A 25,937-nucleotide genomic window follows, 5' to 3' on the forward strand; every position below is an offset into this window, starting at 1 on the left:
AAGACTGCTGGATGGTGCCTGGTGTCTCTCCTTCCAGCAACTCCTGCTGCCAATTTGGTGCCAAACATTGCCCTGCTTTCCTTTGAATCACTTCAGTGACATATTGGGGTGAGCGTGTCGTGTCTTGTTGTCTGGGCATCCTATACACACTGCCCAGGTTTACACTCCAGGGAAGTCACCTCAGTCACACAGTGGTGTGACTTTGGCCTTGGAGGCGCACTCCAGGCAAGGCAGATAAGAATAGTTGTTTAGTTGTTTAGTCGTGTCCAACTCTTCGTGACCCCATGGACCAGAGCACCTTCTGGTCAAAATTGGCGATGTTTTCGGACTAGCACAAAATTGCCAGTTCTCACACTTTGACCCAAAGTTTTAGGATGTTAGCCAAGGAGTTATTTGAGGGTGAGAAGTCAAGGGGGCAAGCTATTCTCAAAGGTCTGGCTCTCCTCTTCCGATGATTAAGCCACCCGTTTCTAGCATTTTCTTCTGCGTAGGATACTAAGGCATACACCAAATTTTTATGCCTGCAAGAGACTTGGGGGCATTTTAAAAGTGGAAACATTAGTTGTAGCCTTGAGACCTGGCAACCTTTTGCTGGGAATGACTTACAGCTGTGCAGTATACGTACAAGCAAACATGCTGACGCTCTTCTGTTCTGAGATTTTCCCAAAAGAACAAACTGTTCAGAGACCTACAAGGAAAAAATGGCAACACTGATAGGAACACATAAATTTAGGAATTCCAACATGTCGTGGGCTCAGCTGCCCTTGCTTTGGGGTTAAAGAGCCTAGAACAGAAAGCAACCATGCGGTTTCTAAACTTTTACATGGGAGAGATCACTACTGCAGAATGGTCTGGTGTTTGCCTTCGTAACTGATGGCCAGTCAGCTCACAATTTTGTCTGTTGCTGACCACTGCTCTATGGTATCCAGTTCTGTATATACACTTCTAAAAATACAGTCTTTAAAAACAAACTCGGATCTACCCAGTCCTTACATACAAGGGGAAAGGCTTTGACTCCGGAAGGCACAATCTTTTTGAGACTTAAGACATTCTTCTCTTACATATTATATGGAGAGAGAAAAATTCACTGAACTGTTGGAAAGAAAAATCAATGGATGGCAAAAGGCAGGATTGGTAGCGGGGATTTTGGAACACAAAAAGTAGTCATCGGAGTAAACTTTGAAAGCACATTTCAATATTGTGCATACATTGATTCTAAGACTGAATCTTCAAGGAATTTAGAACTTTCTGGCAAAGAACAAAGTGGTACAGGACACTGGGTCTGAACCAAACCCCGAAGCAGAAAATTTGAAGTGGGTGGGAGGTTGTGCTGAACTATTAACTACCATCTTCCCTGACTTGGTCATAAAGGCTAGAGGACCATGGGTTCCTCACTCCTAATGTAAATGAAACCGATGTTCTCTTCCACAATACCTATTTATTTCAATATCTTGGGCTTCTACAAGAACTTCCCTTCAGACTGAGCCCGTGATGGATCAGGTCTCTGCCCCTTAGTGGTACCAAAAATGCCACCAGAGACTGCAACCTCACATTGGTGTATAAAAGGCCTGCCTCTAGGTCTGTGTTTCCCAACCTTGGGTCTTCAGGTGTTTTCAGACTACAACTCCCATAATCCCTAGTTATAGCAAGACCAGTGGTCAGGAATGGTGGGAATTGTAGTCTGAAAACAGCTGGAGACTCAAGGTTGGGAAACACTGCTCTAGAGGAAGCCAATAACCTTAGGCTACCTCAATCAGGCCCGCATCCTGGATTCAGCAGAATGCAATTTACCTCACTTAGGGGAGCTGAAATCCAACCATAAAATTCCCCCCAAACCCCCTGTATACCAAATTCACAAACTCCAATAATTACTCAAGACAAATAGTGTAGAAAATGAAAACCATTGTACAGTACAATTCTCAGATATACAAATACTTATGACACAAATGATTCTTTTAAAAGTCACCCACAGCAGAATACCTTCAATGTACCCACAAGCTGGAAAACACAGGTTTCAGAGAGAGAGAGATTGAACAGGGCAAGGGGTCAGGGCAGAACAAACTTTAGAAATGGCACGTCATTTCCCCACCTTCTCCCACACCACAAACAAAGTCTAAACGTGTTTCTTCTGTTGATGCTAATGGTAGCTGCCCTCACCTTTGTGCATGCAAGGAGGGGCGGCTCCAGAGGGCCTCTTCCTCAGGCAGTTTGCCCTGAGATGGCTCCCTGGTTTCTTTGCAAAATTCATACTTCCACGTCCCTTGTGCTGTTAATTTCCCCCCCAAATTCCACTTCCCGAGGAAGGATGGGGACTGACTGGCTGTAGGTACAGCGAACATTCCACATTGTTTTAGACAATAATTGAGTCCGCCATCTTGACAAGACAGAAATAGGGGCAACGGAATAGGGAGCATTGGGCCCAAGCTTAGTGCCACAATCTCTAACCTGGTGCTGTCCGGATAATTTGGACTGTGACTCTCATCAGCCAAGCTCAACATGTAAGGAGACTGAGGAACACACCATTGTTCCTCCCATTGAGCTGCCTCAAGAAACTTTAGTAGGGGAAGCAGGAAATCCAAATAGCCTCCACAACACAGACATTATGCCTCTGCATACCAGTTTAATGGAAACCACAATTGGGGAGAGTGTTGTTGCACTCATGTCCAGATTTGTGTGTTTCTCCCAAGTTGGCCCCTGTGAGAACAGGAAGCTGGACTAGTTGGGCCACTGGCCTGATCCAGCATACACTTCTTATGTTCTTACCACATACTATCAATGTGTGCGTGTTGCACATCCCCATGGATCTTTTGCTGTACAAGACTTAACTGAAAGCCCATCCGTTGCAATGAGGTTTGTACAGTGAATTGTCCCAGTGAATTGTGCCCCCGTGAGTTGGATTTATCATCTCAATTTCTGCCGCCCTTAATGGCACCTGGAGCCAGACATTGAAGCAGCCGCTGTCATCTGTTTATTGGTAGGGCTGCCTCTATACCAGAAAGAGGCAGGGCACAGAAAACCAGCGAGGACCACAAAAAAGGTGATTGGTGCACTAGATCAAAGGCCAGTGGTAGCTTTTCTCACCACTCTTCATGAGAAGCCCTCTGTTGCATTTTCTTCTGCATCCCAGCAGTCTTTGGCTGGCTGAGGTTAAAAGGACCATCCCGTCCTAGTTGCTTTCGGACACCCTCCCAAAGTAATGAGTGATTGGTACGTGGCGAGATTCCAAAAACAAGGAACATTCAACAGAATTCTCCAGACTAGGTATCCAAAAATCAACATAACTGCAGGGGGAGTGAGGAATGACAACAAAACATTTCCAAGAGCTGGGGGCAAAGTGCAGTTTGATAAAAAAGTACAGTCCTCACAGATTAATTGCCCTGCTTTAGGGCTTTGTGCATTGTTTCTCAGTCTTTATAAATTACAGGAATGGAGCAATTCTGCACCATTTCTCCCATTTTGCATAGTTATTCTGCATTTCTGATTGTCATGGACAGGAGAAAGAGCTAAGCGGAATCCATCTCCCATCTCTGGAAACCTTAATTTAGACCCCTCTCGGGCTTCTGATATTTCAGCAGGCATTGCCCACAGACTTTCAAGCACATATTAGCCAAGTTCTCTCTTTTAAAAAGCAAAAAGGAAGGAATATAGTTCTCAGGAAGCTAAATGGCTGCACCCATAGCTACATACTACGGCTTTCCAGTTCTCCAATGTAATAGGAGGCATGCACCCAGCCCCACCCAGTGGTGTGAGGAACCTCTGGCCCACCAGATGTTGCTGAACAGCAACTCCTAGCAGCCCTAGCCGGCCCACCCAAGAGGCAAGGTGAGGCAACTGCCTCAGGTGGCAGATCCCAATATCAATCTTTATTCCCCCCACCCTTGTTCCTGATGTAAATCTTCATTGATCCCTTCTTCCATGGTGGGGAGGGGAGTGAACCATTTTGTGGTTCATCTCAGGTGCCAAAATATATCGGGCCAGCACTGTCTAGCAGGCCTGGCCGATGGTCAGGGATGATGGGAGGTGTCGCTCAGCCATGTCTGGAGGGCCACAGGTTCCCCTACATGTTACATATTGGTTCTATGGGGCGACTTAATCTCTCCCCAGCTTAGCTTCTCTTCTTCCCTTTTCACCCATTGCCTCAGAAAAGGAAGCCACAACAACCACCAGGGCATAAAATGTGGCGCTATACAAAAAGAGAGTTCAGAACATGGTGTTATTTCTTAGGAGGAGGGAAACACTCCAAAATTATTCTCTCTCTTAATTAAGATGCTCAACTGTTCTCAGTTTGCCAAGCTGTCAAAACCAAGAAATGAAGTTGGTTTGAGTTCCTCACCTGCGTCTTCTGGAATCTTCTTGAGAGGGCAAAGGAGTGGGAAGGAGGCTCTCGCCACTAGGCAACATTGTTTTCTTCTTCCTCCCCAGACCCCACCAAGATGTTGTGTTTAAGGAACATCACAATTCCACCCCCACGCCCACATTACTTTGTCGTAAGGACGCAGGTGCCCCTGGCCCCGATCCGAAGGTCAAGGAAGCACATTCCCTTTTTACCACTGTCATTAAATGACCAATAACAGAAAACACACCACCGTTTTTATGCGACACCCATGCGTTGCCCTCATTTTTTACAACACACGATCTCATAGTTCTCCCCTCCCCACCCCATGTCAGTACCCTTAAGTTTTTGTTTTTTGAAAATGTACCTTAAAAAAAAAAGTAGTGTTCCATCCCTTAGTTCTTTAGCCCAGTCAGTGGCCTGACCCTCTTTGTCTTGTATTCGAAGGGAGAGGAGGAGGGGGCAGAAGAGCAGCCTTTTCCCCCTGTATTTCAGGCACGTCCAACTCCCAAGAGACTGCAATCTACTTCCAGTATAAAAAAACTGACAGTGATCTACCCATTGTCATTGCCAAGAACTGCTGAGCTTTTCGGGGCGAGGACTGCCCACAGTTTTTGAGCTTTTTGGGGGGAGGATGCACCAGAGTTGTTGAGCTTTTTTGGGGGGGATGCCTGCTGTATGTCAAATGACAGTTGGGCTGGGTTGCCCAAACTGCATGACAGGAGATTGTCACAAACAAAGTGCTTTCGCCCAACTGCCAGGACGAGAAGGAGCGGCCTACTAGGCCTCAAGAGGGCTGTGCTAAGGCCTCAGTGAATCCCGCTCATCTTGCATGCATTAATAGTTCGTTCGTTTGTGTCCTGAGCTGCCTAAATATCAAAAATAGGTTTCAGTGGTGACAGGGGTCCTCACGCAAAGTCCTTGGGGCGAGAAACCGACTCGGCTAGGCCTAGGTACTCCATGTTCTCCGCGGTCGGCGTAGTGGCAAAGCTGTTGGTGGCAGGAGCGGCAGAGCCGGCAAAGAATTCTGCTGGGTTGCTCTTGGGAGTCTCCTGGTTCCAGTAATATAGATTGTCAAAGGCCTGAGGCAAAGGGCCGGCCAGAGGGAGGTTGCAGGGCGTCAGGTACTCTGGGTTTTCCACCACGTTGCTGAAGCTGCTGCTGTTATGGAAGGTGTTCTTTGGTTCCTTGATGAGCCCATTCTTGCCCAAGTGACCCTTTGGCTTTTCTAGGGTGGATCCTGGCAGTCGAAGGCCTTTGCTGGATGGATGGCTGTTTTCTGGCTGGTTCACATACTCTGCAGGGATAAGAAAAATGCAAAACAAATGGCCGAAACCAGGACACTGTGACTTCCACCAACTTTCCACCCAAACTAACAGCAAACATAGCTTTTCGAGTCCTCAAATAGGACGCCACACTTGCTACTGGCAATCCACAGCCACAGGGGCTAGAAGCTTGTTTTTGAAACAAAACAAAACCCACACCAAAACACTTTTCAAGATTCCCCAATTGAAATTTTTGCAAGTACATACATTACGAACAAGGCACATACCTGGAACCATACTGCAGGGCACAGGTGAATTGTAGTTCTTCGCTTCTGGGCTCTCATTTTCATTAATCGAGGCACCAGTGGGATCTTCGCAGTAGCGCTGCAGAGTGCTTCCTGTATAGTCCCCTTCGAGCAGGTCAGGGATGACAGCTCCTGGCTCTTCCAAAAGAGGCGGGCCCAAATAGGGGTACTGAGCTGCTTGCTCGGGTTCATCCTCATCCATTGGAGTCTCTGTGGTACTCTGGAAAGGGTAAAAAACAAGTGTGCGCTTCAGCATTGCCTGTGAAGAACACGTGCCAAGTAGAAACCTGATCGCCGAGGGTAAGTGTAAGCTGAGAGTTCAGGCTTAGGGACCATTTTGCAGCCCTGGCCAGCAGGGAAGGAGATTTGAAATTCTGGGGAGGGGAATTATACTATGAAGCTCTATGACGGGGTGGCTAATCTTTCTTGGCTGAACTGCCACACTCAGGGTTCACAAGCCCTCTGATTTTGCCACACCTCCCCCCAATAAAGGTAGGTAGTCTTGCTGGGGGGTATAAGGTAAAAGGTAAAGGACCCCTGGACGGTTAAGTCCAGTCAAAGGCGACTATGGGGTTGCGGTGCTCATCTCACTTTCAGGCGAAGGGAGCCAGTGTTTGTCCACAGACAGCTTTCTGGGTCATGTGGCCAGCATGACTAAACCGCTTCTGGCACAACGGAACACCGTGACGGAAACCAGAGCGCACAAAAACATCGTTTACCTTCCCACCACAGCGGTACCTACCGTATTTTTTGCTCTATAAGACTCACTTTTTCCCTCCTAAAAAGTAAGGTAGGTGTGTGTGTGTGTGTGTGTGTGTGTCTGTCTGTCTTATGGAGCAAATGCAAGCTGCGCAGCTGTCCCAGAAGCCAGAACATCAAGAGGGATTGCTGCTTTCACTGCGCAGCCATCCCTCTTGCTGTTCTGGCTTCTGAGATTCAGAATATTTTTTTCTTGTTTTCCTCCTCCAAAAATTAGGTGCGTCTTGTGGTCTGGTGCATCTTAGAGAGTGAAAAATACAGTATTTATCTACTTGCACTGGTGTGCTTTTGAACTGCTAGGTTGGCAGGAGCTGGGACAGGGCAACCGGAGCTCACCTCGTTGCGGGGATTCGAACCGCCAACCTTCTGACTGGCAAGCCCAAAAGGCTCAGTGGTTTAGACCACAGCACCACCCGCTGTGTATACAGCCTGTAGGCTATGGGCTAGTCACCACCTCTCTCTTTTGCAAACTTATTGAAATATTCCATACAGGAGTTTCCAGCACATGCGCTTTACAGGAGAGAAGGGCATGCCCACTGGGAAGTCCAGCCTGAGCAGGATACAAACTGGCTTTGTCTATTATCACCGTAAACTGATAACAGCCACATGCTTACCCTGGTTGAGGGGATCCTAGAGCGATAGTCTGCAGATGCCTCGCCATTGAAAAAGCCCTGGTGGGGTACCAAGTACTCTTCGGCATCCACCAGATCTTGCATGTCTTCTTCCTCTAGCAAAGTACGGTAGAAAGTGCTGTCTATGGGGCTGGCAAGACCCATTTTATCATCGTTCTGCCAAGGAGGAACAACCAGAAATATTAACGTGCATGCATGTTCTAATAGACAGCAATAAGTATTTGTGGCTTTGAAATTCCACTGCTCCTGCGGTGGGCTTAGAGTTCATCAAAGTAGTCCACATAGCATCTTCTTCATAATTCTTACAACAACCTTGTACAGTAGGTCAGTGGACACCTCAGTCAGTAAAGCATGGCACTCTTAATTGTCGGGGTTGTGGATTCAAGCCCCACAATGGGCAAAAGATCCCAGCATTGCAGGAGGTTGGACCAGATGATCCTCACAGTCCCTTTCAACTCTTCAGTTCCATCATTCTAACTCTAGAGGACTCAAACAAGTGAGTCACACCATTATGCTACAAGGGGGCAAAGAACGCCATAAATAAACAGCCATTTGTTAAGTTGCTTGGGAGTAAAATTCCCTCCCCCAGATCAATCTGATCCCAGGCATGGAAGAGACTCTAATCCACCCAGGCCCAGTTAAAACAGGAGTCAGACAGTATGTGTTCAGAAGCCTCCCAGTGACTGTAGCGGCGGCAGCAGCTATCAGGCTCAGCAATTACAGACACCATCAGCATCACCCCTCGCTTTTGGCAATGCCTTGCTTCTCCTAGCAATAGATTACACCAGCTGCCAGCAAAATCAACAAGGAAGGGCTGTTCCCTTCATGTTTGTGGGCTTCCTGGAGGTATCTAGTTGAACACTGTTTTTGAGGCAGGAGGGTGGATTAGATAGGTTTGGTCTGTTCCAGCAAGGGGCGTTTTATGTTCTTGTGTTTATTCCTTCCCTCCTGCCACTTACCTGCAGCTGAACAAGATGCATAATGAAGGAAAATCCCCTATTAGAAAAGCTAACCATAAAACTTAAAACTAGCATGGGGACAAGCAAAGGAGGACACCTTCATTCCAGTATGGTTGCTTGCAGGGCAGCAGCTGAAGAAGGAGCAAAAAGGGTTTTCTTGTGTGTGTGTTTCTTGTGGCTGATTAGCTGCTCTCAGTGTGCAAAGGTCAGAGGGGGCAGGGTTTCTGTTGAGGTATGTGATTAGCTGTGGGAGGAGCTTATCAGAGCTTGCAGGGCAGCGGCGCATGCAGTTTGATCCATCTTTTAGATTTAGGGGAGCTAGTCTCAAACATTTGTTGGGGGAGACCTAGGTTTTTTTGGGGGGGAGTTATTTGTCCTGTCTTCACGCTTTTATGATGGAGGACCCCCAACGACACGTTCTCAAGATGGAGGGTGAGGGAACAGCTGTAGTCGCCTGCGGTTCCTGCGCAATGTTTGCCATATTGCCAAAGGTTGCAGGCTGCTTTACCTGCAGCAATTGAATGTTGATTGCCCTCTTAGAAGACAAAGTCCAGCAACTGGAAGAACGTGTAGCTACGCTCCAAAGAATTAGAGAGCTGGAGCTCTTCTTGGAAGCAACAGAGCACACCATCTCCACCAAGGAGGAGACAGGGGACTCCCCTGAGAAGGAGGCTAGTTCACCAACACAGGAGCCAGATACATGGAGAAATGTGACTCAAAGAAGTAGGAGGCCCAGGGTTCGCTCTGATTGTTTAGAAATACACAATCGCTTTGAGGTCCTCTCCCCTAGCATGGAAGACGAAGAGCAGACTCCATTTGAGGATCTCTCCCTCATTACAGTCGATCAGGTATATGAAGACGAGCAGCAAAGTCAGTCCTCAGGGAATGTGCAGGCGACCTTGGAACGGACAGCTCACGGAAGAACCCCGACCAGACCTAAGAGGAGGCGTGTAGTGGTGATAGGGGATTCCCTACTGAGGGGAACAGAAGCAGTGATCTGTGGGCCTGACAAGATGTCTCGGGAAGTGTGCTGTCTCCCTGGGGCTAAGATCCAAGATGTAACTGAACGACTGCAAGGAATCATAAAACCCACTGACAAATACCCCTTCCTCTTGGTTCATGTGGGAACCAATGACACTGCAAGCAATAGCCTCCAGAAGATCAAAAGAGACTATGAGGCTCTGGGCAGGAAATTGAAGCAATTAAATGCACAAATTGTCATCTCATCTGTCCTCCCAGTTGAACGACGTGGCCCAGGGAGAGAGGGAAAAATAGTGGAAGTGAACAGCTGGCTTTGCAAATGGTGTAAACAGGAACGGTTTGGATTCTTAGATCATGAACTGCAGTTTCTTGAAGATGGACTTCTGGCAAGCGATGGGCTGCACCTCACAACAGTTGGGAGGAATGTTTTTGCCAAAAATCTCAGAAACCTCATCAGGAGGGCTTTAAACTGACTAATGTAGGGGAGGGAGACAGTGCTCCTGAAGGTAGGAGTCTATCAATTGATGAAGTTGATCATCCAAATGTCATAGACCAAATGGAGCAAACAGCATGCAGACCTAGTGGTGGGAGGAAAAAATCCTTAAATAAGAGACACAGGGGAATGATTAATGGACTTCAATGTCGGTACACTAATGCGCAAAGCATGAGAAATAAACAAGATGAGCTTGAGCTCTTGGTACAGCAAACTAAATATGACATAACAGGCATCGCTGAAACCTGGTGGGATAAGTCCCACGATTGGAATGTAATAATGGAGGGATACAATCGATTTAAGAGAAACAGACCAGACAAGAAAGGAGGAGGAGTGGCGTTATATGTCAGGGATGTGTATACCTGTGAAGAGATCCAAGATTTAGAACCCTCAAAGCTAAAGTGAGAGCATTTGGGTCAAAATTAAGGGAGAGAATAACAGTGACCTCATTGTGGGAGTTTACTATAGATCCCCAAGCCAAACGGGGGACACAGATGATGCCTTCCTGGAACAGATGGCCAAGCATGCAAAAGGAAGGGAGATAGTAGTAATGGGGGACTTCAATTACCCGGATATTTGCTGGATGTCAAACTCAGCCAAGAGCATAAGGTCAAACAGATTCCTCACTGGCCTTGCAGACAACTTCATTGTCCAGAAAGTAGGAGAAGCAACAAGAGGAACAGCCATTTTAGATCTGGTCCTAACCAATGTTGATGACCTGGTTAGTGGGGTAGAAGTGGAAGGATCATTAGGCGCGAGTGATCATGCTCTTCTGAAGTTTACTATACAGCGGAAAGGAGCAGCCAAGCATACTAGGACTCAATTTCTTGACTTTAAGAAAGCCGACTTCATAAAACTGAGGGAAGTGCTGTGTGAGATCCCATGGACAGTAATACTAAAAGGAAAGGGAGTTCATGATGGCTGGGAGTTTGTTAAGAGGGAGATAGTAAAAGCACAACTTCAGGCAATACCAATGAGATGGAAACATGGAAGGTGCCTAAAGAAGCCAGGGTGGCTATCTAAAGAACTTTTAACTGAGTTAAGATTAAAAAAAGGATGTGTACAAAAAATGGAAAAGGGGGGAAACCACCAAAGAGGAATTCAAACAAATAGCCAGCACGTGTAGACACAAAGTCAGAAAAGCTAAAGCACAGAATGAACTCAGGCTTGCTAGAGAGGTTAAAAGCAACAAAAAAGGCTTTTATGGGTATGTTCGTAGCAAAAGGAAGAACAAAGAAACAGTGGGGTCACTTAGAGGAGAAGATGGTGAAATGCAAACAGGGGACACAGAAAGGGATGAACTCCTCAATGCCTTCTTTGCCTCAGTCTTCTCCGATAAAGAAAACAATGCCCGACCTGAAGAATTTGGAGCAAATGATTCAGCAGAGGAAACACAGCCCAGAATAACTAAGGAGATAGTACAAGAATACTTGGCTAGTTTAGATGTATTCAAGTCTCCAGGGCCAGATGAACTGCATCCAAGAGTATTAAAAGAACTGGCAGATGTGATCTCAGAACCACTGGCAGTCATCTTTGAGAATTCCTGGAGAACAGGCGAAGTCCCGGCAGACTGGAGGAGGGCAAATGTTGTCCCTATTTTCAAAAAGGGGAAAAAAGAGGACCCAAATAATTACCGCCCAGTCAGTCTGATATAAATACCAGGGAAGATTCTGGAGCAGATCATTAAGCAAACAGTCTGTGAGCACCTAGAAAGGAATGCTGTGATCACGAATAGTCAGCATGGATTTCTGAAAAATAAGTCATGTCAGACTAACCTGATCTCGTTTTTTGACAGAATTACAAGCCTGGTAGATGAAGGGAACGCAGTGGATGTAGCCTACCTTGATTTCAGCAAGGCATTTGACAAGGTGCCCCATGATATTCTTGTAAAGAAGCTGGTAAAATGCGGACTTGACTATGCTACCACTCAGTGGATTTGTAACTGGCTGACTGACCGAACCCAAAGGGTGCTCATCAATGGTTCCTCTTCATCCTGGAGAAGAGTGACTAGTGGGGTGCCACAGGGTTCTGTCTTGGGCCCCGTCTTATTCAACATCTTTATCAACGACTTGGATGATGGACTCAAGGGCATCCTGATCAAATTTGCAGATGACACCAAACTGGGAGGGGTGGCTAACACCCCAGAGGACAGGATCACACTTCAAAACGACCTTGACAGATTAGAGAACTGGGCCAAAACAAACAAGATGAATTTTAATAGGGAGAAATGTAAAGTATTGCACTTGGGCAAAAAAAATGAGAGGCATAAATACAAGATGGGTGACACCTGCCTTGAGAGCAGTACATGTGAAAAGGATCTAGGAGTCTTGGTTGACCACAAACTTGACATGAGCCAACAGTGTGAAGCGGCAGCTAAAAAAGCCAATGCAATTCTGGGCTGCATCAATAGGAGTATAGCATCTAGATCAAGGGAAGTAATAGTGCCACTGTATTCTGCTCTGGTCAGACCTCACCTGGAGTACTGTGTCCAGTTCTGGGCACCACAGTTCAAGAAGGACACTGACAAACTGGAACGTGTCCAGAGGAGGGCAACCAAAATGGTCAAAGGCCTGGAAACGATGCCTTATGAGGAACGGCTAAGGGAGCTGGGCATGTTTAGCCTGGAGAAGAGGAGGTTAAGGGGTGATATGATAGCCATGTTCAAATATATAAAAGGATGTCACATAGAGGAGTGAGAAAGGTTGTTTTCTGCTGCTCCAGAGAAGCGGACACGGAGCAATGGTTCCAAACTACAAGAAAGAAGATTCCACCTAAACATTAGGAAGAACTTCCTGACAGTAAGAGCTGTTCGACAGTGGAATTTGCTGCCAAGGAGTGTGGTGGAGTCTCCTTCTTTGGAGGTCTTTAATCAGAGGCTTGACAACCATATGTCAGGAGTGCTCTGATGGTGTTTCCTGCTTGGCAGGGGGTTGGACTCGATGGCCCTTGTGGTCTCTTCCAACTCTATGATTCTATGATTCTATGGTTCCCCTTTATCATATACACAAAACAACAAGACAATGACCTATTCCACCCCCCTCCACAACAACATACAAATCAATATGGCTAACATGACCCAACAACTGATCCCTGCCCCACCACACACATACAAACAAGCCACACTGCAACCAACTGAACACAGCCAACCAAGTTCTGGACCCCCTAACCCAGGCATCCCCAAACTTGGCCCTCCAGATGTTTTGGAACTACAAGTCCCATCATCGCTGACCACTGGTCCTGTTAGCTAGGGACGATGGGAGTTGTAGTCCCAAAACATCTGGAGGGCCAAGTTTGGGGATGCCTGCCGTGTGTGTGTGTGTGTGTGTGTGTGCGCGCACACACACACACACACACACACACACAAAGGATCTATCTACATGATGCTAACACTAGGCAATAGAATGAAATAACAACCCCCCCCTTCTCTCCCTCCTTCCCTCTTCCCCCAATTGAACTTTTATTTGCTTATTTGTCCATTTTGTAACACAAGAAAATCTTTCATAAAAGCTAATTTAACACAGTGGAGAAAAATCCCCTTTGAACACAGGCTAGGTCTTGGCAGGATGAAAGAGGCTTTCCCTACCACCGCTCCTGGCTCACCTGGATGACCACGAAACGCTGCGGATCCCTGGCCATTCGCGTGAATTCAGTGACCAGTTCTCGGAACTTGGGCCTGCATTCTGAGTCGATCATCCAACCTGTGTGGCAAGCACAGTCAGCACTTGGAATGAATTAGTTCAGTTTAATCAAGTTCACTGAATTACTTAAAAATTACCTAAGCTATCCCTGAAGGTAGCTCCCATAATTGACAGGTAAACTGAATATGAATTAATTTCATTTGGGGCTAGAACTCTGAATGATTTCTAGTTCATCTTCATTATCTTATATGCGTGCTTTTCTTTACTCTTTGAACGCTTTGGGCCTTTAAAATTAAACACCATAATTGTTGGGGGGAAATAAATTAAACCATTCACATTTGACTGTGTGTTTTGGTATTTTCTTAAGTGTATTTTATACTTCGGCACAGAAGCTTGTAATATTATGAATGCTGAAAAGCAAACGTGCTGAGGATCCATTGAATTGAACTGGCTACTGAAGATGAACTGAACTAGTTCATTTTGTCAAGGGACAAATGGGAACTGGAATCAGCTCCTTTGTAAAATGAACTTTCAAGCTCTGAATGCAAACGTTTAGCCAAAACGTTCAAACTCCAGAAAATACAAGTTCAAAGATGCAGACCTTCTTAGGAGGAACCATCAAGATCCTCCAAGAAAAAGATATAGCTCAACTTGCTGGCATTCAACTTCCCTTTAAGGCAACAGTTCTCAACCTGTGGGTCCGCAGATGTTGTTGGTCTACAACTCCCATCATCCCTGAGCTCTGGTCTTGCTAGCTAGGGGTGATGGGAGTTGTAGTTCAACAACATCTGGGGACCCAAAGGTTGAGAAAGGCTGCTTTAAGGGCTATGGGGTGCCAGCGACAACAAAGGCTACAGTAACCAAGGGCCTTGCCCCCCTTGCCCCTATATTTCACTGCAACCCTTTTTCCTTTCATGCAAGACCTCTGGCTTCTTACATTTCACCATGATCATGTAGACATCAATGGTGCAGATGGGAGGCTGTGGTAACCTCTCTCCTTTCTCCAGCAGGTCAGGGATCTCTCGGGCGGGGATTCCATCATACGGCTTGGCTCCAAAAGTCATCAGCTCCCACACAGTCACACCTGGAGAGACAGGCAAGAGGGTCCCGTCAAGCGCCAGCCGACGTCTCGCCAAGGAACGAACAGGAGAGTCCCCACAAGCCCCCACTTACCATAGCTCCACACGTCGCTTTGGTGTGTGAAACGCCTGCGCAAGATGGACTCCAGGGCCATCCATTTGATAGGTACCTGGACAAGGCAAATGGGACAAAGTTTACCACTGTGGCATCAAACCATCCCTCTTGTGGGCTGGTTCCAAGCAGCAGCAGCCGTGTGTGTTTGTGTGGGGCAGGAGAACAGGCTTATGGGCCTAGTTCTTAGGGAGCTAGTCAATTTGCGCCTGGGCCGTACCACCACAAGAGGGCAAGCCCAGGGACACAGGATAGAATCCTCCTTCACAGAGAACACTCTCCCTGAATATAGAAAGAAAGCATGCCAAGCTAAGAGGTAGGCCACAGACCTTTTCTCCAACAGGCTTATTTTCTAGAGAGATAGAGAGAATTGTTTTGCCTGCAGAATCATTCAATTACGCGGGCCCTCACATGCACTTCAAAGTGTTGCAGCTCAGACACAGGCTCACTACCTCTGCTGTTGTTTATAAGAACCAGGTCTGATACAGTACAGTGGTACAGCATCTGCTTTACATGCAAAACCTTAATCCCTGCCACCTCCAAGCAGGACTGGGCAAGACCACCCTGAAAACCACAAGAGTCATTGCCTGTCAATGTAGACTGGGGTTAGTCAACATGGTCCCCTGTCCAGATGCTGTTCAGGTCCCAGTGCTTTTTTTCTTTAAAAATATGTTTAGAGGTACTCTCATTTTCCTACTCATATTGAAATACTGCTTCTCAATGAGGCCAAACTTAGATTCACAAAATGTTTAGTGGTATGCGTACCCCCCCAGAAAAAAAAGCACTGTCAGGTCTCATCAACCCCAACCAGCAAGAGATGATGAGTCTTTGTCCAACATCATCTGGAGGGTGACACATTGGTTACCTCTGGTGTAGACAACACCAAGTTACATGGGCCAACTGTCTTGAGTTGGTATAAGGAACTTTCCTATTTACTGCCTAGTGGTTAGAGTGCTGGGAGACCAGGGTGCAAATCCTCACTCATCCATCCAGCTCACTGGGTGTCCTTAGGCCAGTCGTTCACTCTCAGCCTGACCTACCTCACAGGGTTGTTGTGAGGATAAAAATGGACAGGAGGAAAGAACCACATACGCCACCTTGAGCTCCTTGGAGGAAAGGCGGGATAGAAATGTAATAAATAAATAAATTTGCCCGGAGGAGACAAAACCAACAGTGTCAGTGCACTTTCCCTACTACTCAAATGATCTGTAACTGCACCCATCTCTGAACAATTCTGATCAACCTTTAGGGTGCTACTCAGTGTGGACTTGCTCCATAACTGTGTTCTCTGACCAACCTTCCCTCCGTCGGCATGATATTCTGTCTCATCGATGTCCAGCAGCCGAGCCAAACCAAAATCTGTGATCTTCACGTGGTTTGGGCTTTTCACCAGGACGTTCCGGGCAGCTAAGTCCCGGTGGACCAGACGGACATCCTCCAGGTAGTTCATACCCTGAGAGAGAATGAAGAAATGCTAGTAACTATCCCCTTAAAGTTGAGCCAAGGGGAACTGTTTCTAGAGCTCTTAAAAACACATAGGTGCAATAATAGATGCCATGCACCCTCAGTCTCAACTGCAGAAGTGGAGAAAATAATTAACGTTAATTTCTAATTTCTGTGGCATCGATACAAACTTACTAAACTTGCTTGGAGAAGGGAAAGGAGGGTTCTTGCAGTGCTCTCCTACCCTCCATGCCTGACTCAACTGGTTTATTCCTTTTCACAGCTTACAAAACAAAAAATATGCTTGAAAATACAAAGCTAAAAGGTAAAGGTAAAGGTACCCCTGCCCGTACGGGCCAGTCTTGACAGACTCTAGGGTTGTGCGCTCATCTCACTCTAGAGGCCAGGAGCCAGCGCTGTCCGCAGACACTTCCGGGTCACGTGGCCAGCGTGACAAGCTGCATCTGGCGAGCCAGCGCAGCACACGGAACGCCGTTTACCTTCCCGCTAGTAAGCGGTCCCTATTTATCTACTTGCACCCGGGGGTGCTTTTGAACTACTAGGTTGGCAGGCGCTGGGACTGAGCGATGGGAGCGCACCCCGCCGCAGGGATTCAAACCGCCGACCTTTCGATCAGCAAATCCTAGGCGCTGAGGCTTTTACCCACAGCGCCACCCGCGTCCCGCGTACAAAGCTACTTTATACTAAACCAGACAACTGTTCCCTGTAGCTCAGTACTATCCGAGAACAGTTTTCTAATATCTCAGACAAAAGTTATACTCAGTCCTGCTGTCATTCCTCTAACTGAAGATATCAGGGATTGAAGCAGGGGTCTTTTGCAAGCAGAGAACACATTCAACCATTAAGTTATGTTGGATTATACACTTCACATCTCTACAAATGCCAGTGCTTTGGGAGTGGCAGTGGGTGGTGGTGGTGGACGGATTTGCAGGCAATAAGCCTAAATATAAGTGGTTTGTTAAAAGCTGGGATCAGGAGGCTGAACTCATAAGAACTAGGAACTTGCTGCAAATTTAAAACACAAGAGAGAGACTGGATGCACACATTCTGCGTTTCCTCCCAAGAGCACTCAATTCAGCGAGGCACTTGTATTTGTGAAGGAGGAAGAATTTCAGCGAGTTACGTCGCCAAGTCTTCCATTTTAATACCGCAGTAGTGGGATAAATGTCACGTGCTGAAGTCCTCCCTTTGGGGTGGTTCATATAAGCACAGGGAAGCCTGTTCTGTAATGAGCCCGTCAACATCACCAGCCATGATCCCTCCTAACGTAGCTCTCTTCAGTTAGTACCTCTGTCCTGACCCTATTTTCTTCTTCAGTCTGTGATTCTACCACCCCCACCTTTAAAGAGGAGAAAGATGGGGAAGGATATAGCAAAGAAAACGTGGGTGAAGAGAGGAGGTGGGTCCTGAAAGGGGCAGACTACAACTGGCTATGCAAAGTCGCATGCCAGGCGGACAATCACCGCGAAGCCCCGCCCCCTGCACTGGAGCTCCGCCTACCTTTGCTATCTGCACACACCAGTTGAGGAGGTCCTGGGATCCAATGCGGTCCTTATTCTCCCTCACGTAGTCCAGCAGGCAGCCGTAGGGCATGAGCTGAGTAACCAGCTGCACCGTGGAGGTGAGGCAGATTCCCAGCAGCCGCGATACGTAAGGGCTGCCCACCCCGGCCATGACATAAGCCTCCTGGGGAGGAAAAGGGGGTGTTAAAGGTCTCCTTTCAGAAGAGAAATAGTGATGGAGATCAGGGAGAAGAACTCACACGGGCCAGACTTCAAGGGGAGATTTCTATCCCTCTGGGGGTGAGGGAGCAGTGTGAGTTTGCTAACCCAGGTTAGAGGGAAGACATCCAGGAGGGGTTGTTAATCCACTCCCACTAGACCCCAGGAATTGCTGAATTCAGCCATGGCAAACAAAACATGGGTGACAACAACAGGGAAGCCCAATGCAGTGTAAGTTGCTTGTAACTTTGGCCGACAAAAAGTGTTTATAGACTGTTTTGAGTCTGCGGCATTCCCAGGATGATGAGAATTGGGGGAGGGCATGTTGCACCAGGTAAGAAGCAGAAAAGATCCTTCAGGAAGCACAGCAAATGGAGAAACCGCAACATACCGTATTTTTCGCCCTATAGGGCACACTGGCCCATAGGGCGCACCTAGGTGGTTTTTTGGGGGGGCGGGGAATAAAGAAAAAAATTATTTCCCCCCCCCAGGTGTGGGGCTGGGGCGGGCGAAGCCTGAGCTTCCCCCGATCCCAGCACCCAGAACAGACTGCTACCCGCAAGCCTTGGGAGCCCGGCGGGAACTCCCGCAGCGCTCCGAAGGCTTGCGGATAGCTTCCTGAAGCCTGGAGAGCAAGAGGGGTCGGTGCGCACCGACCCCTCTCGCTCTCCAGGCTTCAACGAAAGCCTGCATTCACTCCATAGGACGCACACACATTTCCCCTTCATTTTTGGAGGGGAAAAAGTGCCTCCTACAGAGCAAAAAATACGGTACTTGGCTTGGATTTGAGAAGATGCTGAGATGAGATGTGCTTTTGTGTCCTGCGTGACAATTAAATCAACTGGAGGGATTTCGGTGACATTTTAACCTGGGGAAATCCTGAGCATATAGGAAGGGTGGAGTTATTTTATTAGAGGTCTATTTCTCAGCTCCAAACTGACATAAAGGTCTGGCTGCACTGCTTTAAAGGAGAAGCCCACAATTTTTGCTTTTAAGCCTTATTCTCCATCATCTTACTGCCCCACTCCTTCTACACCATTTTTGACAGTATCTCTCTATTGCAGGGTTGGCAAATGTGGTGCCCTCCAGGTCCCATCATCCCTGACCCTTTGGCTGATGGGAGCTGCAGTCCAACAACATCTGGAGGGCCACAAGTTCCCCATCCCTGTTCTGCACAATGATCCCCATGGATTCCACACTGGCATCTGGCACACTGAGACAATATTGGGGTAGCGTGTGATCTTCATACAACAGGAGTGAAGAATCTGTGGCCCTCCAGATGTTCTTGAACTACAACTTTGGAAGGCGCTGCATATTCTCCTCCTCTGTTTCTCCTGGTTTTGCTTTGCTCTGCTGGGAGATGCTGGGATCTTTTGAACCTGTTGACCCAATGCAGTAAACTGGTAGCTATCAATTTATCTCCAACTTGATGCTCATGTGCTATGCAGTTAGAACAGCAACTGCAGCTATGGCATTTAGGCTGCTTTTCAATTAGGTGGGCTGGAGGAGGTACCAAGAGGATGTTAGAGCAAGTGAGAAAGCACCGTCCATTTCCAGAAACTGTGAGAAGATTCTCAAAGATTCTCAGAAGCATTGAGGTGCAAGATTGCCTAGTCTACAGCAGCTATAAATAGCGGTGGAGCACTTATCTGTGGACATGTGCAATTCCTACAGAGGAGAGACTGCTGAGCTGAATGCGGGCAGCATGTACAACTGAAGTGTGCCTTACTATCTGCATTGTAGTAAAGTTGCAAATAAGTCTTCTACCATCAAGATTGGTGTTGCCGTTCAAGTAAACAATGCTTGACTGAGCTTTACAGCTTCCTTGTGTGTTTTATTGCCATTGGCCGTGCGCAACTTGATCCTTTCAACAAGAAGCTGTGTGATCGTCACTCTGCATTGCAAAGGAGCTAGCATACATGCAAGGAAATGTTGCTGGGCCACCCTCAAGATTTATGGTTGGAGGTGGTAAAATCTTCAGAGGAGGCAAGGTTTGGGCTGGTCACCATTATTAATGTGTGTGCACACACACATACACTGTTTCATTCTTATTCAAATTGCTGTTATCGTTTTATTCCCGTTGCACCACCTCGACTGTTTTCGTTCTTTTAGTCATAGTGCCTTGCCTCACTGAGCTGCTTGGATGGATTTCCCCCCACTTTCTTGTGCAGTCATTTAGGTTTACAGTACAAGTGGTGCATCAGGAAACAGTGTAATTATCCTCAGTTAAAATCCTGAGCCTCAGGGTGCTTGTCCCTGGTTCAGCTTTAGCCCCTGGGCTGCAAATCCAAACCCGGATTAAGAGGGGTCACTGCGCCTTCCTCACTCACATCCAAAATTTCCTTGTTGGCTTTGGGAGAGGTGTTTTCCCGCAAGACTTTGATGGCCACGGGGATCTTCACACTCTCGCCATCTGGAATCCAAATTCCCTGCATGGATGGTTAAGAGAAAGAGAGCAAGATGAATAAATGCATGGGGTTTTGTTTTTTAAGATGATGATGATTACAGGAATATGGGAAGGAGACTGCCTACTAGACACTTCAGAAACACTGCGCTAAAACTCCCAAGTGAAAGATGTGGCCTTCACGCGGGACTTCATGGTGTGCCAGAGGCACTCGCACACAGCAGCAGCCCAGACAGAACTCTTAAGTTAAATTGCAGTGGCCCTGCTAGCTGACAAAGGAATCCCATTTCCCCCCACTACCAACTTAATGGCTGCTGGGAAGATGCGATCACCACCTGGAACGGGAACATTTCATTGACAGGAGACACTTGGATCCTGAGTGAACAAGGAACAGGATTCAAGGCTTGGTAGTTCAAAGCGAGTCTCTGAAAAGGTTTCCAAAGGTCCTCAAGCTGTTGGGTTCCCAGCCAAGGGCTTTCCCGCGCCATCTGCCCACGCAACAAATCTAATCCAGTGCTCCTCACCTTGTACACCGTTCCAAAAGCGCCTGACCCCAACACCTTGACTTTTTTCAGTTCCGTCTCCTTGAGAATACGCATCTGTGCCTGGTTAGGCAGGGCTCCGCTGGGTGTCAATGGCTCCACCAACTAAGAGCATCAAAGAAAGTGAGGAGGGGTGCAGGGAGAGGGGGGGATTTAAGTAGAGGTTTATGGCCAGCTACTAGGGGTAATGTAGCAGTGGATTTCCCAAATCAGTAGGGGGTGAACTAGAGGAGCTTGAGGTCCCTTCCAACTCTATGATTCCACTGCCCCCTAGTCAGTCTCATGTACAAGCATGTAATAAAATTATTTGGGGGGACACTGAGAAGAATGAGAACAAAACAGCGCTGGGGACTTCCTGTGAAGATTATTCTCGCTGCAAGAAGCCAAGTTACAGGGAACCAGGTAGAGGGCATTCTGGGTAGTGGCACCTGCCCTGTGGAATGCCCTCCCACCAGATATCAAAGAGAAAAACTACCAGACTTTTAGAAGACATCTGAAGGCAGCCCTGTTTAGGGAAGCTTTTAATGTTTAATAGATTATTGTATTTTAATATTCTGTTGGAAGCCGCCCAGAGTGGCTGGAGAAACCCAGCCAGATGGGTGGGGTATAAATAATAAATTATTATTATTATTATTATTATTATTATTATTATTATTATTATTCAGCGGGGAGTTCCCTTTCGGACTACTTATACATTTAGGTCTTTTTATACATGCAGAGCAGGGAAGCAGTTGTCTTATCTGGCTTTCTGTCAGCTGTCCACAGAAGTTCAGAAGCAGAGCATGAAGATGAAGGCCTTCTCCTGAAACGTCTGGCAACATTTCAAATTCAGAGATATACTGCCCCTGTACATGGAGGTTCCATTGAGCATGGAACATACAGGGAGGCAATTCCCCACATGGGGAAATAAAGCAGCGCTTCTAAAAAGGCTGCTAAAATTCAAAAGCACCATGCCAAATCTCCCATGAGCTCTGTTACAGGCTCTCCTCACAACCCCACCTCAGGGGGAAAGAGGTTACGGCCGCCAAACCCTACCTCTGTCTCTTGCAGGAGACGCCGCAGAGTGTGCTTCCGCTCTTGCTGCTTCCGACGCTTGATGCAAATGATGATGATGGACAAGAGAACGAGGACGAGCGCAGCACCCACCACCCCAGCTGTAATGGACGTAGCCTGGCTGGAAGAGGACAGAGAGAAAAGGGGGGAAGCCTGAAGCAGGGTAGCCAACTTCGCCTGCAACTTTCAGGGGATGCGAACGGGCAGGCAGGCAGAGAAGCTGCGCCAGGCAGGGCTTAACCAAGCAGAGAAAGTGAGGAGGATGAGTTGCCAAGAGAGGAACTTTTTAGGGAGCTTCAAGTGCCAATTAGAGACCTGCCCAATTCCTCAGGCCTTTGAGTGAACCATGGGATACTCAAGGAAAGTCAGCAGTCTCTCCTGATGTTATGGCAAATTTTCATCCCTCATGTTTTTTATTTATATTTCAATAACAATGGATTCTCCGTATGCCACAGCCACAATAACCCGATTCTGGTGGGAACATGCCGGAGCGGATATTTTTTCACAGGCACACGAAGGTGTGGGAATCAGCTCTACAAGAGAAACTGAAATATAAACTGAGAGCCTCTAGAGGTGAAAAAAGTAAGGACAAATTTCTTCCTGTTCGGTGTGATCTTATTGTTTATGTTAACAATGCATAAAATAACCAATCTCCTCCTTCCACTAGCCCCGCTTGGCTTATAAACGGCTGTGGATGATAGAGGAATACAGGTAGAGCTCCAGTTTGCTGGAAGTGCAGCTCAGCCCCCTGGAAAACAAGGGCTATCCACGGTACTGGTGTTTTTACTTTTTACAGACTAGTTATAATTCTTATTATACCAAAAGTCTGGAATGTATTGGTGATGTCTGTAGCCCCCCCCCCCCCTTTGCCTTGGCTTAGACATTTCATGCCTGTTTTCTGTGATGAATTCCGTTTTGTGCTTGGTTTGGCATTTTAATAAATAACTAAAACAAATAAAGCAAAAACACCCACCGACTGATATACTGCTTAATAATCATAGTTTCAAAGCGCAGTGGTTCCTGCTGCTTTTTCTGTTGCACAAGGTTCTAATGTACTGTGATTGTAACCTACTTTGAGATTCTTTTAATAATGAGGAGCTAGAATTTGTTTTTTAATAATGCGTTCAAAGGATTTATCTCCTAGATCTTTTGGAGCTGATGCATGTTAGTGATAAAGAGCACAAACACTGTGGTTCATGTCTCAGATTAGCCACAAATTCAGCAGACAGACTAAAAATTATTTCACTTTTACGAAATTATCACTGCATTTTGTTTCCCTCTGACCTCCCTCTTCTCCCCCACGCAACCATGTATATTTGTCTTGCCAATTTGAGACTTCATGCATCTGATGAAGTGGATTCTGACCCTCAAAAGCAAATGACATAATAAATGTGTCAGTCTTTACGGTGCCACAAGTTTATTGGTTTTTACTGAATAATCTCTCTCCAGCGAATCTTTCCAAATTTGTGGCCATTTACTTTTTCTGTAGCACATTCACCTCATCAGAGTACACTGCAGGATTATTTGTCCCGTCACAGGGACAGGAAAACATCCTTTCAAAAACCACCTTTTTTGTAATTGAAAGCTGAGGTTTCTCAGAATATTGAATTCCCTGATCACACATATTCATGGCTCTTAGCATGGCCTTTGTGCTTAGATTGTGCCCAGAAATCTTCTATGTTCAGTAACTTCAGTAACACACAGGTATCTGAAGAAGTGTTCGTGCACACGAAAGCTTAAACCAAGAACAAACTTAGTTGGTCTCTAAGGTGCTACTGGACATTTTTTTTTATTTTTTCATATATTTCAGTAACACAAGACACTTTATACTTTGTATAGGCTTGCACACCATCTTGACTTCCAAGGGAAGATACGTGGGATATAAATGAAAATGAGCCGATATCTAATACCTAGGTTTCTGATCCACGGGGCAGCCACGTTCATCCCGTATTGTACACCTGGAAAAGGAAACACCAAGTTGTATCACACAACCATTTAAGAAATACCACTTCACTTGTTAAGGAGAAACAACGGGTGCCGGAACAGAATACAGCTCGCTACTTGCAAACATTTAGGCAATTTTAATTTCTTTTTCACTTTTGCGTTTTTTTAACTGATTGAAAAGACCGATAAATACAAAGTGTGGAGAACTAAAAGCAATCTGATTAAAAACTGTAACAGGCATAATAATGTTCAGTAGAGCAGAATGAAGGAGACGGGCAGCTGAATAAAAGTTTGTTGTATGCGACAACAGCCGCACGGATGCTGCTAGCCCATAGATGGAAATAACCCTGACCAGAGAAGAATGGCAAACCAAGTTGATGGACTCTGCTAAAATGGCAAAATTAACTGGGAAGCTTAGAAATCAAGAGGGCAAGAACTTTAAAAAAGAATGGAAAAAGTTTACAATCTATTTACAAGAACACTGTAAGCAGGTTAAAACATTAGCAGGATTTCAACCACACTTGTAAACTCACGGAAAGTATGGTTATTTTGGAAGGATAAAACTTGGGACAGTATTGATATGCAGTTGTAAATATTATCATTAGGACCCATGGAAGGGATTGGTGGTGGGGGGAAGTCAGAAGATTCAGAGTAATCTTGATCTTTGGATTTTGAAATGTTTTTAGTTGTATGTTTATGTTTTTTTTTTAAAATCAAATAAAAAATTATATCTATATAAAGAAGACAAGTGAATAAAATTTGCAAAGCTTCATGAGCTTTCAGACACATGCAGTTATCACAAGCCGCAGAAGACATTTCTAGCGCCGACATTTAAAGGCGGCTTCTCTTTTTTATTTAACCTTTTAATTTTCCTTTGCTGACCTTGTTTCATCAAAGCCCGTTTAGAGACAGGTGGCAATGAGGACACCTTAGGCGGCAGATTTTTGGTGTCGCTCCAGGGCGGCCAAGTAAAAGGCTGACAGAAGTCAAAACGATTACGTGCTAAATTATACAGAAGGTGTGCTCTGCAGAGAGCAAACTGCTAACAGTCTTAGCATTTCTTCCTCCCCACTTCCCATCACCCACTAGGCAAAGGTACTGGTGCCTATTTTTCCAGCAGGACCTTCTCCACACAATCCAGAATGCAGCAGCTAGACTGGTGACTGGGAGTGGCCGCCGAGACCACATAACACCGGTCCTGAAAGACCCACATTGGCTCCCAGGACATTTCCAAGCACAATTAGAAGTGTTGGTGCTGATCTTTAAAGCCTTAAACGGTCTCAGCCCAGTATACCTGAAGGAGCATCTCTATCGACATTGTTCTGCCCAGACACTGAGGTCCAGCTCCAAGGGCCTTCTGGCGGTTCCCTCACTGCGAGAAGTGAAGCTACAGGGAACCAGGCAGAGGGCCTTCTCGGTAGTGGCGCCCGCCCTGTGGAACGCCCTCCCATCAGATGTCAAGGAAATAAACAACTATCCGACTTTTAGAAGGCATCTGAAGGCAGTCCTGTTCAGGGAAGCTTTTAATATTTGATGAATGATTGTATTTTAATATTTTGTTGGAAGCCGCCCAGAGTGACTGGGGAAACCCAGCCAGAAGGGCACGGTATAAATAATAAATTATTATTATTATTATTATTATTATTATTAACCATGTTGGAAACTCACGAGTGGGTGCAGTTGGTCGGACAGATCTGACACATGCCTTCCCCATCAGGATACTTCCAGATGGGTACGAAAGAACCATCCACCTTCACGCCGCTGGGACACTGCTCCACGCAGTAGGGGCCATCTTTGTAATGGGCACAAGCCACACACTGGTCTGCGTCCTAAGGAAGGAAGGACAGAAAGAAAAGAAAAAATACTTTCTATAAGAAGAACAGGGGGAGGGGAATTCCTCCCTATCAGCTGTCCTGTATGGATCTGCATTCAATATCATCCTTACAACGCAAGGCGACTCATTGCCGACATGACCCGAGACTGACATTAAAGCCAGAAACTTTGATAGGAATCTATGGATTTGGAGTCGCTGGGTCTGGGGCTGTTGCAAAGTCGCCTCAGGTGAACTGTGCTGTTCTTGCACATTTTATTACCTAACAAAGGGAAAAGTTGGGTAACTTGGATTTTGTAACATTGCAGGCGCATTGATTTCAATGGGCAAATTTAAGCACATGCTTAAGGCATGAGCCTCAAAGCTTTTAAGGAAGCTTCAGAGCTCTTCACTTTGGCTGTATCTCGCTCTGAAAAATCTAA

The 25,937-nt window shown here is 46.4% G+C and overlaps 1 protein-coding gene and 1 long non-coding RNA gene across 2 annotated transcripts in view; one reads left to right on the forward strand and one right to left on the reverse strand.

Moving 5' to 3' along the window:
• Positions 1 to 1,887: 1,887 nt before the first annotated feature.
• The window catches only part of ERBB2 (erb-b2 receptor tyrosine kinase 2), a 59,699-nt gene continuing 35,649 nt past the window's right edge, over positions 1,888 to 25,937 (reverse strand). Inside the window, exons 15-27 of the mRNA XM_079948671.1 lie at positions 25,353 to 25,513; positions 23,651 to 23,698; positions 21,723 to 21,861; positions 20,670 to 20,792; positions 20,072 to 20,170; positions 17,521 to 17,706; positions 15,854 to 16,009; positions 14,539 to 14,614; positions 14,303 to 14,449; positions 13,328 to 13,425; positions 7,277 to 7,450; positions 5,886 to 6,123; positions 1,888 to 5,630 (exon numbers count right to left, since the gene is read on the reverse strand). Of these exons, the coding sequence (XP_079804797.1) occupies positions 5,242 to 5,630; positions 5,886 to 6,123; positions 7,277 to 7,450; positions 13,328 to 13,425; positions 14,303 to 14,449; positions 14,539 to 14,614; positions 15,854 to 16,009; positions 17,521 to 17,706; positions 20,072 to 20,170; positions 20,670 to 20,792; positions 21,723 to 21,861; positions 23,651 to 23,698; positions 25,353 to 25,513 (2,034 nt within the window). The 3' untranslated portion in view covers positions 1,888 to 5,241. The remainder of the gene's footprint in view (positions 5,631 to 5,885; positions 6,124 to 7,276; positions 7,451 to 13,327; positions 13,426 to 14,302; positions 14,450 to 14,538; positions 14,615 to 15,853; positions 16,010 to 17,520; positions 17,707 to 20,071; positions 20,171 to 20,669; positions 20,793 to 21,722; positions 21,862 to 23,650; positions 23,699 to 25,352; positions 25,514 to 25,937) is intronic.
• Positions 20,713 to 21,321, forward strand: LOC307200382. The gene is made up of 2 exons (XR_013832398.1): positions 20,713 to 20,844; positions 20,904 to 21,321. It is a non-coding gene; the product is annotated as an uncharacterized lncRNA (long non-coding RNA).

This window comes from Podarcis cretensis (assembly GCF_951804945.1).
Source record: "Podarcis cretensis genome assembly, chromosome: 13".
NCBI lineage: Eukaryota > Metazoa > Chordata > Lepidosauria > Squamata > Lacertidae > Podarcis > Podarcis cretensis.